The sequence below is a fragment of the Equus caballus genome, chromosome 11, assembly GCF_041296265.1.
Source record: "Equus caballus isolate H_3958 breed thoroughbred chromosome 11, TB-T2T, whole genome shotgun sequence".
Lineage (NCBI taxonomy): Eukaryota > Metazoa > Chordata > Mammalia > Perissodactyla > Equidae > Equus > Equus caballus.
This window is the reverse complement of record NC_091694.1, coordinates 33107512-33122299: the sequence shown is the minus strand read 5'-3', so window position 1 is coordinate 33122299 and position 14788 is coordinate 33107512. Positions and strand designations below refer to the sequence as shown.

Here is a 14788-nt window from a genome sequence, read left to right as displayed (position 1 = left end):
CCTCACGCCTATTAGGATGGCTATTATCAAAAATAAAAATAAGTGTAAGGGTGTGGGGAAAAGGGAACCGTTATGCACTGCTGGTGAGAATGCAAATTGGTGCAACCACTATGGAAAACAGTATGGAGGTTCCTCAAAAAATTAAAAATATGGGGCTGGCCCTGTGGCACAGTGGTTAAGTGTGCACATTCCACTTTGGCAGCCCAGGGTTCATCTGTTCAGATCCTGGGTGCGGACATGGCACTGCTTGTCAAGCCATGCTGTGGAAGGCGTCCCACATATAAAGTAGAGGAAGATGGGCACAGATGTTAGCTCAGGGCCAGTCTTCCTCAGCAAAAAGAGGAGGATTGGCAGCAGATGTTAGCTCAGGGCTAATCTTCCTCAAAAAGAATAATAAAATAAAAATAGAACTGCCATTCAATTCTGCAATTCCACTTCTGAGTATTTATCTGAAGAAAATGAAAACACTAACTCAAAAAGCTATCTATATCCTCACGTTCGTTGCAGCATGATTTACAATAGCCAAGACATGGTAGTAACCTAAGTGTCCATCAATGGATGAATGGATACACACACACACGCACACACACAAATGGAATATTATTCAGCCATAAAAAAGATGTAAATCTTGCCATTTGTGACAACATGGACAGACCTTGAGGGAATTATGCTAAGTGAAATAAGTTAGACAGAGAAAGACAAATACTGTATGATCTCACTTGTATGTGGAATCTAAAAAAACAAAAAACTGAACGCACAGATACAGAGAAGAGATTGGTGGTTGCCAAAGGTAGGGGGTAAGGGGTGGGCAAAATGGGTGAAGGGGGTCAAAAGGTACAAACTTGCAGTTATAAAATAAGTAAGTCATAGGGATGTAATGAGCAGTATAGTGACTATAGTTAGTAATACTGTATTGTACATTTGAAAGCTGCTAAGAGAGTAGATCTTAAAAGTTCTCATCACAAGAAAAAAATTGTAACTATGCATAGTGACAGATAACTAGACTTACTGTGGTGATCATTTTTCAATATTTACAAATATCAAATCATTGTGTTGCACACCTAAAATATGTTATATGTCAATTATATCTCAATTTTTAAAAACCGGCTATTTCAAAATAGTGTGATAGATGCTATATAGAACATGGATGAGATATCTAACTCTGTCTTGGGTAGGGAGATGGGCAGGGGGTGGCAATAGTCAGGGAAGAGATCCTAAGGGTATCTAACTGAAGCCTGAGAAATGAGGTAACACTGTAAATTGAGAGTGTGGGATTAGATTAACACCGGTTGAATGTCCGAAATAGGCAACAGGGTTCTTTTGTGTCACATCAGGAGAAGGCAGTAGGCAAGGACCACAAGCACTATGCAAAGGGTCACATCTAAGTCATCTGATTAGAAAGAATGAGACTAAAGATGCCTTTTGTTCAGAGAGCAGCTAGATGTCAAATTAGCAAGAAAAGCACTACTGGATCATAGCTGGTTCTTCTGACACAACATCCTGCATTGAGACAGAGAGGTAGCTAGTGAGTCTCGCAGAGTTCCTGGGATTACCTCAGAGAGACACACGATGAAAGCCGTGTAAAATTTAACCTACTAGAGAAGAATGCAAGCAGAAAAACAACTAGAAGGCAGAGTAATGAAGACCTGAACTAAGGTGGTTGCAATAAGCATGAAGAGAGAATATGAGACATTTCAAAAAGTAACAGAATGAGGGGCCAGCCCCATGACGTAGTGATTAAGTTCTCACACTCCACTTCAGAGGCCCAGGGTTTGCGGGTTCAGATCCCAGGCATGGACCTACACATCACTCATCAAGTCACACTGTGGCAGAATCCCACATACAAAATAGAGGAAGACTGGCACAGATGTTAGCTCAGGGACAATCTTCCTCAAGCAAAAAAGGAAGATTGGCAATAGATATTAGCTCAAGGCAAATCTTCCCCACCAAAAAAAAAGAGACACAGAAGTAACACAATGAAAGTGGGGAATAACTGAATAGAAGTGGGGATGGAAAAGAATGAGATGACTGTGAGCCTTTAGAAATTCAAAAGAGGCGCTATTTGATGAGGAAAGAGGCAGAATCTTGATTTGGATGCATCGAAATGAAAAGTGACCATGCTTTGTATGTTCTCTTGGAAATATGGGCCTGAGCTCCAGTGAAAGTGAAGCTAGAGGTGAAGTCTATCATCACAAGAGAGAGAAGAGGTAAGGGCTTATCTTCCTCAGAAAAAAGAAAAGGTCATTTAATTGCTTTTACTAGGCAACCTTTGGTTCAAACCAGATGTACATTTTATTTTTTTTATTATTTTTTTTTTTTTAGGAAGATTAGCCCTGAGCTAACTACTGCCAGTCCTCCTCTTTTTGCTGAGGAAGCCTGGCCCTGAGCTAACATCCGTGCCCATCTTCCTCTACTTTATACATGGGATGCCTACCACAGGATGGCTTTTGCCAAGTGGTCCCATGTCCGCACCCGGGATCCAAACTGGCGAACCCCGGGCCACTGAGAAGCAGAGCGTGTGAACTTAACCACTGCGCCACCAGGCTGGCCCAGATGTACATTTTAAATGTTAGGTTTGATAGTCCATTTTGTGGTCTGTCATTACGAAAGTTCTCAATTTTGAGGATGTGGGGCAACAAAGCTGAAGCATCTGGCACCTCATTATGAGGATTAATTCAGCTGATCTGGCTGGTTAGGTGAGCTCTGAGTCATTGGCCAAAAGTAAATTTACCAAAAATCATTTTATCTAAAGGTCAATTCACTGAATCCACCTTAAATCTTTAGGTGATAGGATTCGACTTCATAATAGCATTTAAGGGAACGTTCAATTTGTTTGCCTTAATTCCCTGCTACTGTTGCCAGAGGCTGAGAGGCAGAGAAAAGACTAGGTCTAACGTCTTCAAATTCTCCACTGATAAATACATTCATTGCAATTATATTCTTGAATATGAAAAATTCTCTTCTGTTCACCTCCTCAGAAAGGAATTGGAGCAGAAACAAATTGAACATTCTTTTAAATGTTACTAAGAAGATAACTGATCAACTAATTCTAGTTACAAGTAAATTCAGGAAATTGGCATTTGGTGAAATGGACAGCTTCTGCTAAGTAAATGTACCCTTCTTCCCTCACAATTACATGTGAATCCCTCTTGAAGATACCCCTTGATGAAAGCAGTGTCTACCAGGCTGAAGAGGCTCATTCTTCTGTCTAGAGCATACAAATAAACTCCAGTCACCTTGTTAATCTTTAGGAAATAGTCTCTTTGAATGAAAATAAAGGGAAGAAAGACTTTATACAGTTTGATGTGCTGAAAGACTGCAGCAATAGAAATCTGGAACAAAAATTTGTGTAAAGAGCTGGCATTTTCATGCTTTAAAGAAGACTGTTGTCTCTGAACATGGCAAAAGTCATTTTTTCAGATGACTAGCATTTCAAAATTACCATTTCTTTTCAAGTATAATTTTATTCTTATAATCGTGATTTTCCTCTTCATGTTCCAGGCTGTAGCAATAATTATGAGTTCTAATTATTTTGAATACTAAACATACTTAACGATTCTACAATTTAAATAGCTACTAAAAGCTAAACACTATTAATTAAATAGACATTATATAGGACTTAGATGTCTCGATCAGAAATACTATTGTGTATATTCTCCCTAAAATACCAAAATTTCTATCTTTAAGGTATCAGGAAATTTTGATTTACATTTAAGTATTAAAGATTTCTAATTTATTTTCCATTTTTGTTTTTATTGCAGCATTTACTCATTGAGTGAAACAATTTCTGTATTGGTTACATACGTTCTCTAGACCCTTTGGAAAGGCAAACACTACACAAATGGGAATAATATAAAAGGATTAATTAGTTCATGGGCTCCAAGAATAATTATTAAATCTACAAAGGAAAGTCAGTCTTTAGATTCCCATTTTTAAAAAAAAGTTTGGGCCAAATTTTTTAATACACCAGTACTTAACAAGTCATGTGTATTCAGAGAACTTCTGCACGAAATACCTGATACTACTGTAAGAATCTCACCATTATAACTGTTTATGCCCAATCTGGGAGCCAGTGGAGTTTTGGAGTCACACAGCCCTGTATGCCAGCTTTGCCATTTATTTGTTATATAACTTGGGGCAAGTTAGCAAGCTTTTTTGAGCCATGATTCCCTTATCTACTAGAATTTGTAGAATTAAATACAGCTACGCCCATAAACTGTTTGGCACATTGCCTGACCCACAGTCAGAGGTATCAGCTATTGTTATTTTTAAATGAGACAAGAACAACAACAACACACACACACATCCCCCAGAATTCCCCCAAATCAAAATTATATAACTAGTTCTAGTTGGTGTGCAATCTATGTTTGAAAGAAATCCTTCCAGAAATTTATCTAAGAAAATTATCCAATGGAAGGCTAATAGCTTTTTCACAAAGATTACAATTGTAATATTATTTAAATAATAAAAAATTAGAGTAAACACAAATATTCAAAATAAGGGACTGATTTATTAAACTATGTATAGCTAGCAGATGGAATATTAAGCAACAAAAAATCATTTGGAAATCTATACAGCAATATGGAAAGTGTGTATCATATATGCACATATTAAGTAAAAAAGGCAAAATATATAATCAGTCCATCATGATTGCAACTCTATAAAATTTAAACATTTATGTAGGGGGACTAGAAGGGAATACGCAAAATAGTGAAGTTGTGTAAGACTGGTAAAACATGCATTACTTTCTCTCCCCTCTTCCACAGTTCTTATATTTTTTGTTAAAAATAAAAGTTACACTATTTCTTTAAAAATTTGAGTGCTAAGACAATTTAATGGGGGGAAGACTAGTTTTTTCAACAAATGGTGCTAAGACAACTGGATATTCACATGCAAAAGAATGAAGTTGGACCATTACCCTTACCAAAAATTAACTCAAAATGGATAGTAGAACTAAATGTAGGAGCTAGAACTATAAAACTCTTAGAAGAAAACATAGGAATATCCTCATAGAAGAGAATTCTCAGAGGAGTAAATCCTTGAGTTAGGCAACACCAAAAGCACAAGTGACAAAAGAAAAAATACATAATTGGACTATACAAAAATTTAAAACATTTGTGCTGTAAATGATACCATCAAGAAAGTGAAAACAACCCACAGAATGGGAGAAAATATTTACAAATCATGTATCTGACAGAACAGATAAAGAACTCTTACAACTCAATAATAAAAGAATTAAACAACCCAAGTAAAAAACTGGTAAAGGATTTGAAAAGATATTTCTCCCAGGAAGATATACAAAAGGCCAATAAGCACATGAAAAGATGCAAAACTTGATACATTCAAAAGTCATTTGAACTTTAATACCCTCTATAGCATCCTTACTAAAGCAGTAAACTAGCCTTGCTCAAACACTACACACGTAACTACTCTCTCTCAAGGTAGCCTGTTATTTTCTAGACACCAGAAAATTCTTCCTTCTTAGTTCTGGGCTGAAATCTGTCTTTTTACAATCTTTGGTCTTAAAGCTGCTTTATGGCTCAGATTAAGTCTAATTTTTTTCCTACATAACAAAGGCTGATGCTGCTGTCACTTGGACATATGCCAATTTCCTCAAAGGCGGTATCTAAATCTGGATATATGCCAGGTGTGGCCTAACCAACCTCCCTTATTCAGAATATTATAATAATCAAATTTTGGCAGGCAAATTATGCTGCTAATTCATATTAAGTTTAACAGTAAAATTCCCTACGTTAAAAATGCTCCTATTAGGCTATTCATCCTTTGTCAATTCTTTTTTCAACTGATTTTTTTCAACTCAAATGTAGGATTATATATTTAGTTATACTAAATTTCTTATTTAAACCAATCTGTTAATTCCTTGTTGCCACAGACTTCCAAATTATTTTCCTTGCTTGCATAAAGGTCCATCAGGCTTTGTTTGTTTCTGGATTTGATCAACATGCTATCAATGTCTTTACTTGTTGCTTACTTCCATTTTTCCTATTCTCAATAATTTCTCAAAATTTAGCTTTCTCACCTACAAATTCTCACAGCGTCCTCAAATAATTAGTTTAGGTTAGGAAACAAACTCATATTGAGCAGTTAGATGTTTTATAATTAATTTCACCTATATTGGACTTTCATTCTCCTTTACTAAGTGATTCTTTTGTTGTTAACAGCATAAACATTATCCTCCTTGACAGAAAATATGGAAACACAATAGGAACTATTAATATTAAGTAGGCATACATCTTACTTGTTTATAAATGTAAAATTTTAAAAATTATCTTTAGTATACCCCCCACATCTGTGAATTCTGGACTTTAGCTTTTCTGACACACTTAAATGTTTGTCATTTTTCTAAATTCATCTTCTAGAAATATCCTTTTAAAATTTGAGCTAGGGGCTGGCCCTGTGGTGGAGCGGTTAAGTTCTCCCACTCTGCTGCGGCTGCCCCAGGTTTCACCGGTTCGGATCCTGGGCGCGGACATGGCACCGCTCATCGGGCCATGCTGAGGCAGCATCCCACATGCCACAACTAGATAGACCAACAACTAAAAATACACAACTCTGTACTGGGGGGTTTTGGGAGAAAAAGGAAAAGTAAAATCTTTAAAACTTGAGCTAAGATTGCTCCAAGTGGAATTGGTTTTAGTTGTTTTTGCCTTTTTAAAAACTCATTGCTATAATCTATAATTGCATAATTTTGCAATTATTTTTGAGTGTCTCCCAAGTTTCTCTAGTCTCAGGTCATAAGGTCATAACTACATATTTTTTTGTTCACTTTTTAAAAGTTTTCTTCCTGTAATCTACACTATTTATGTATGTGACTACTTCTAGAATTCTCCACCCCAGCTATAACAAACTCTATAATGATATGGTATGGTCACTTTGTCTCCAAAGGTTTCTTTCATTCCTACCCACCAAGCAGCTCTTCCTCATTGGCTATAAATAGATCCAAAGCAGCAGTATCCCTCATTACATCCTTTACGTCCCCTTATATTGTTTTTACTAAACAAATAACATCTTTTTTTGATAAAAATACTAAACACAGTAAGTAGAAAAAAATGTTTAAATATTTCTGAAATCTTGCCCTTCAGAGAAAATCACTGCTAATAATTTGGTGTATATCCTTCAAGACTTTTTCTCATACAAATATATAAATATTTTCCCCTTACATTCTAAGAGAGAAAATGTCAGCAAGGCAAGAATTTGTCAAACACCTAGTGCAATGTTTCAAATAAACTTGGTTGGTCGTGAAGCCTGCTGAGAAATATGACTTTTGTTTAAATATTTCCTATCCAAAAAATATCTAACCTTACACTCCAACGGCTTCTAAATCTTATATGCATGCGCTAGCCAACCAATTCAAGCATTTTAACAAAATTAGAACTCTCTTTAGAACTCATTAATCTTCCTAATTATGACTTTCGTTATCAGAAGTAATGATTAGATATATCAATTTAAGTAGCTAAATGCAATAATATCCAGTTCAAAAGTTAATTCTCAATGAGGAAACATAAAAAACTGTAAATATCAGAGGAAAATATAAGAAAATAGGTGGGGAAGTTCAGTTATACCCTTTAAAACATGACAGAAATCCCAGAAGCCAAAAAGAAAAGAAATAGCTGATTTGATCAAGTACAAAAATTTAAAGCTCTATATAGAGACTCCATAATAAAGTTTCAAAAGATAATTTATAGACTGAAAGAAGCCATTTGCAACACATAACACTCAAGAGGCTAATATCCACAATAGATAAAGATTTCCTACAAATCAATAATAAATACAAAAATCCACAAAGGATACAAACAAGCATTCATAGAAGAAATACAAATCCTAATAAGCACATGAAAAGATGCTAAAGCAATACACTGAAATTAAACAATTATAACAATACATGCAGATGTGCACAAAGATCTGCGTATAAGAATAGCCACTGAAGCATTCTTTACAATAGAAAAAGGCAACGCAAATCTTCATCAACAATGTAAAAGTGAAATTTATGATCCACCTGTAATGGAGTACTATGTAGCAGACGAAAGAATGAAGTAGATCTCTACATGTTGATATGAAAAGATATCCATGATAAATTAACTAAAAAATTTTAAAAGTGTAGAATTATCCTATTTTTGTTTAGGAAATAAAAACTGTGTATAGATAGATCATGACGTTGATATAGAGAGTGAATGAATGCACAGAAAGTCTGAAAGTCATTTTGCAATATATAAAATGCATCAAATCAACACATTGCACACCCTAAACCTACACAGACAGGATACACATCAAACCGATTAAAAAAAAAAAAAAAGGCTTACATTTTAACACTTTAGCAATAATTTATTACAACCAGCATTAATTATTTTGGTAAATATACTCACATACACTTTTAAATACTTATACCTAGTGGCAAAAACTGGAAAGAATCAAATTTGTCCAGTAAAAGGGGCACCACTGAATTATGCAATACTCATACAAGATAAGAGTACTTTTCCAACTGTGGGCTGCAAACCTTCACTGAGATGCAAAATCAGTTTGGAGGGATGTGACAAGAATATTTCAAAAAACAAAACACACAAAAAAAAATCAGAATGCATCACACTTAATAACTATTGCTTTACTATATATATATGTATATATTTGGTGAGGAAGATTGGCCCTGAGCTAACATCTGTTGCCAATCTTCCTCTTTTTACTTGAGGATGATTGTCACTGAGCTAATATAGGTACCAATCTTCCTCTTTTTTGTATGTGGGACACTGCCACAGCATGGCTTGATGAGTAGTATGTAAGTCTATGCCCAGGATCCAAACCAGCAAACCCCAGGTTGCCTAACCAGAGTGCACAAACTTAACCATACACCACTGGGCTATTTTACAATTTTCTGATACAACTAAGTATTTATACATAGTCTTGATCACAAAGTAAAATGTATTTATTTTTCTATTTTTATTATTTTGAGGAAGATTAGCCCTGAGCTAACAGCTGCTGCCAATCCTTTTTTTTTTTTTTTTTTTTGCTGAGGAAGACTGGCCCTGAGCTCACATCTCTGCCCATCTTCCTCTACTTTATATGTGGGACGCCTACCACAGAATGGCTTGCCCAGCAGTGCCATGTCTGCACCTGGGATCCGAACTGGTGAACCCCAGGCCGCCAAAGCAGAACATGTGCACTTAACTGCTGCACCACCGGGCCAGCCTCTAAAATATATTTAATACTGCAGATTTTGAGCAAAACAGCACTTAGACCCTTAACAACATTTTCACATTATGTTTTTAAGGAATATTTAATGCTTTGAAAAATGCTCACTAGAAAGTATTATATGAAAAAAACAGGGCACAAAACTATATGTACATATATGTAAGTATGATCTCAATTTAGTTATAAATGTATTTGCATAAAAAAGGGCTAGAGAAAAATATTCCTAAAGAATGGCAGTTTGAAGTGGCAAAATACAAGTAATTTTTCTGTTCTTTCATGTAGTTTCAAACATTCCTGCAATGAGCATGTGTCTTTTACCTAATTGGAAATAAAAATGCTATTTAAAACATGTTATGTATATTTTACCACAAAAAATATGTATAAGCTTATATTCACTTATTCATCAAGTACTTACTGGAAACCTACTGTGTACTGTACTAAGCATTCAGTATTGTAGGTATCGAGAATAGGATAGTGAGCAAAACAAAGTCCCTGCCTTCGTGGAGCTTACATTCTAGTAGGGAACTCTATATAGAATAAGAAAATACAGAATAACTTTATTTTTTTTTAAGGATTGGCACCTGCGCTAACAACTGCTGCCAATATTTTTTTTTTCCTGCTTTATCTCCCCAAACCCCGCCTGTACACAGTTGTATATCTTAGTTGCATGTCCTTATAGTTGTGGGATGTGGGACGCCGCCTCAACGTGGCCTGACGAACGGTGCCATGTCCGCGCCCAGGATCTGAACCCTGGGCCGCCGCAGCGGAGTGTGCGAACTTAACCACTCGGCCACGGAGCAGGCCCCAGAATAACTTTCTTGTATAGTAAATTAAAATTCTATTTATTTGAGAACTAGGACATTATCATTCTTTCAACAGTTATTAAACGCCTTATGTACTCTTCTAAAAGTACTTGTTAGGCATCCCCTTGACTATGCTTGATTCCTCCTAGCCATCAGGTAAAATGGTACTTTAGTAGCACAATCAAATCTTCAATTTACATTTTAAAAACTTATAGAGAGTAAGATTCATATTGGTGTCAAATTTAGGAAAGAAAAACATTTTGTTCATAAAAAATGATTTTCAGAGCCAACCCTGATGGCCTAGTGGTTAAGGTTTGGTGCTCTCACTGCTTTGGCAGCCTGGGTTCAGTTCCTGGTTACGGAACCACACCACTCAGCTATCAGTAGCCATGCTGTGGCAGTAGCTCACATAGAAAAAATGATGTTCATTCTTTTCCCACTATTAACAAAATGACAAAATATAGATCAAAAGATAAAAGTACAAGAAATAGCTTTCCCCACGTGAAATTACAGGGACCCTCTTAGATGAGTTCTACAGATAATTCAATGTTCATACTACTTTTCAATTCACTAGACTATAAATTTGCATTGAAAAAATAAAGATATCTTTTGTGTGTGTATGTGTGTGTGAGGAAGATTGGCTCTGAGCTAACACCTGTTGCCAATCTTCCTCTTTTTGCTTGAGGAAGAGTGGCCCTGAGCTAACATTTATACCAATCTTCCTCTATTTTGTATGTGGGACACCATGATAGCATGGTTTGATGAGTGGAGTGGTGTATGACCAGCCCTGGAATCTGAACCTGCAAACCCCAGGCCGCTGAAGCAGAACACACTGAACTTAACTACTGTGCCATCAGGCTGGCCCCCAAAATATCTTAATTATGTTATTAAGAGCCACATAACTGGGCATACCCATGATCTTACTCAAGATTTCTATAGCCCACCTTTTCTTTTTGGAACGCTTTATTCTAAGGGTAAAAATCTCTCTTCTTTATTTTCCATTCTGGGTTTCTTTCTAATTTGGGTCCCCTCCTCTTCTGAGCTGTCCTGATTATAACAGAGACTGGTGGTATTCAATTAAATCTATTAAACAAGTTAGAGTTTTGAAGGGACAGATTTTTAAACACAATTAACATATTAAAATACAGTCTAATATATAGCATTCATAAGTCATATATTTTTAAAAGGTAGTTAAATCATCTTCAGTATTTATTTATTGAAACAAAGTAATTAATGACACCTAAAAATGACCCATTTGTAGAATTAAAAAGGAGGAAATGACACAGATCAAGGACAAATATTTTATTCATGTGGACCACAGAAACATCAATAAAAATGTATTACTTTTTGTAGAGAAAAACTTCAGTAATCTTTATCAGAAAATACATATATTACTAAATATCTTTTATATATAATTTTTAAAATCATCAGTATGCAAACTTATCTAGCTTTATTTCATAAAAATCTGTTGTGTCCCAATAGCTTCTAAAAATTAAAATTACTGGGCTTCCACTTCGGTCAAACAGTGCTGAAGATATGAATATTCTCCCCACATACTTTTTCTTTTTTTACTAAAAATGATCATCTACCACAATCACAAACACCAAAAATGGGATGCTAAAACAATCTTTTGACATCCAATTAATTTTAAGAAACCTCAAAATTACTACATATCAGTAAAAAGCAGGAATAGCATTAAGACAATTCAAAAAAGATAATGTTTAGAGGTAGGTTGAATTTGTTTAAAATTTTTACTTGGAAACATTTGCCATGTTATTGCTGGAAAATGCTCCTGATAATGACTAAGACAAAGTCAAATTAATTGCTAGTCTAAAAAAGTAACAACATCGTAAAGTGACTGACTCTGAAGTTATACCGTATGGGTTCATAACCTAGCCATTTACCAGCTGTATGAACTTGGACAAATTTCTTACTCAGTACCTCAGTTTCCTTACCTGTAATGTGTGGTTAATAACAGTGCCTATCTCATTTGGTTACTGTGAGAATTAAACGAATTAATATATGAAAAGTACCTGGACCAATGCTCTACATTACAAGCATTATTTAAGCATTTCTTATCTTTATTACTATTATAAAAACAGCTTAAGTTTATAAAACTATTGTACATCACACTGGAAATAAAAGAACTATCTAGATGAAGACCTATATTGGACCTGCTTACTACAGCTTACCCTTGACCTTACAGCTTCAACAATGCATAAAGCCAAGATAGCTGGCATTCTATCAACAATTTCATATCTTTAAAAATCACAGATAAAACATTTACAGACAAGTAAATCTAAAATACAATATCTTTGTTAAAGAAAGATAAGGAAAAACATATTGTTAAATGGTATCTGAACCACACTATTTCTTATAGTAGAACTATTAGTCACAAACTACATTATAGGAAATCATGCCCTAAAAGACATCTATGCATACAGCAATTTTAGAATGTGCAGATAACGTTCAATGCATCTTTTCTTAGTCTTTAGTTATAAAACTATGGTGCTTAACTTCAAATGCATTCATAGAAAACGGTCATCAATATTCAAAATTATTTACATCTACATATGCTTTTTTAAGACTGAAAGTTCCAAAATATTCCACAATGATCTTCACTGACATACAGAAAAACTGCATTGAAAATATCTTCCTGTTCACTTTTTTCTTCTTATATTTTACACCTTGCTATGTATGAAATGTTATTATTTAACATTAAGCACATCTGCAATTTCATGTAAATTCAATTTTAATTTGGATTCTTACATTCTCCGTAATGCAGTGGGTTCTCAACCTTTAGTGTGCATCATGATTACGTTGAATTTTTACTCAAAACAAAATTCCAGGAACCAATAGAATTTCTCATTCAGTAGGTGTAGGCAGGAGCACAGGGGCCTGCATTTTTAACAAAATATTCCAGATGATTCTGAAGTAGGTAATTCATGTCCAATACTTTAAGAAACACTGCTCTAATGATTTAGATTATGATATGGAAGCTATACTTAATTTCATTAAGTGTTAGCTCAGTGCCTTATATGTACAAATCTTAGTGCTGCGGCTCAAACATGAATTTTGCTTCAAGGAAGTTACGTATAGCTTAATAGAGGTGATAAGATATGTATATAAATAATAAGCATAAGAAAAAGGAAAAAATTATTGAATGTCTTTTAAAAAGATACAGATAAAATGCTGGGGAGTTCGGTGGGGGGAATAATTAGTTCTAGCTGACCTCAGGGAAATTCTTCTAGTAGGTAAGATAGCATCTGAAATGAGTGTTGAAGGCTGTCTCTTTAGATTATAAAGATGGAGAAAATAAACTAATAATTCTTTCACTGAATGATAAATGTATTTAATGATAAACATTACTCCTTCAAACTCAGAAAAACCATTCCCTACCTCCTAAATTTTATACGTTGATTTATAATCTGGGTCATGGTCTTGTGTTGTCCTGTATATCCATCCAGCAGCTTGATGTACTTCTATCTCGCCAGACATGTCCTTGAAAGGATCTGTTTCAGTACTTTTAGCACATTTATCCTCTGAAAGATAAGGTCAAACAGTAGATACTGATACAGAGAAACATACTTATCCTTTCATAAATCTTTAAGAAGTAAATAGGATTTAAGCATAGTTGAAATGAGAACACTTTATGCAGTCTTCAGTTCTAAAATCTCCACACAGGTTCGCATCAGGTAGCATGATGAGACAAATGATCAGAAAAAAAAAAGAGAGAGACAGATTTTACAATTTAGAAGCCATTGTTCTAAAAGCCAAATAAAATAAATTAGAGGGCTGAAGAAAGAGCATAAGGCTCTTCTGTTTCCTGATTATGGGGCATTCTGTTTAACATTAGTGGCATTTCTATGACTTGTAGTTTCAAAAATTCCAGTATCTCCCCAGAGATGCAGTGAATACAGAGTCTACAGTGCCCAATATTGACTGAATAAATGAATAACTTTTGAGTTATTTCTCTGCTCTTTCTTACAGGTTTGCCCTCTTTTATTCAGAGCAATAAGAGTTAGCCAGAGAAGTGCCAAATGGGCTATGCTTTCTCATCTCCATGCCTTTGCACATGGTAGTGTCTCTATGCACATGCTTTTCAGCTTCCTCCTCCTCTTGGCTAATTCCTAATTAGTCTTCTAAACTCAACTTAAGTATCCCCTTCCAGAATTTAACAGCCTACACTAGCACACCCACTTTAGTGTCCCCATAAAATCCTCTGCATTGCTGTGTCTTAACTCTTACTAGTACATAGAGGCCACAGGATAATAAGCTTTGGAGTCAGACACATCTGAGTTCAAATCTGATTCTACCACTTACTGTGTGACCTTGGACAAGTTACCTAATGTTGCTGAACATTAATTTTCTGATTTAAAAATGGAAAACAACAGCATGTAATGAACTTGGTATATCACCTCATACATAACAGTTAATAATTTTTATTATACTCACATTGTACTGTACTTGCTGGTTAACTTGTCTGACTTTTCCTCTAAACTGCATACTTCTTGAAGAAAGGAACATATATTTTATTTCTGTATAAGCAGCATTTAGCACAGTGCTTGGCATATAGTAGGTACTTAATGTTTTTTTCATGACTAAATAAAATATTACTCCCATTATAGTAAAATTAATTTGCCACTTGAAATCCTTTCTGTAATGAGGTGGAAAACAAGTGAATAAGAAATTAAACTCCACCAATGTCAGTTTCAAACAAGGACAGTCTTTAATCATATTGTTTTTAGGATTTACTGTTAATTTTATATATCACGAAATAC

The 14788-nt window shown here is 34.9% G+C and overlaps 1 protein-coding gene across 3 annotated transcripts in view; it reads right to left on the bottom strand.

The window, feature by feature from the left end:
• Positions 1–14788, bottom strand: part of PPM1E (protein phosphatase, Mg2+/Mn2+ dependent 1E) — a 191831-nt gene that overhangs the window by 163298 nt on the left and 13745 nt on the right. Inside the window, exon 2 of one of the 3 annotated variants that reach the window (XM_070227511.1) lies at positions 13407–13549. The exons of 1 other annotated variant lie outside the window; for it this stretch is intronic. In XM_070227511.1, coding sequence (XP_070083612.1) covers positions 13407–13444 — 38 coding nt within the window. In that variant the 5' untranslated portion in view covers positions 13445–13549. Of the gene's footprint in view, positions 1–13406; positions 13581–14788 lie in introns of those variants that run through there. One more of the 3 variants, XM_070227510.1, reaches the window with a different exon arrangement.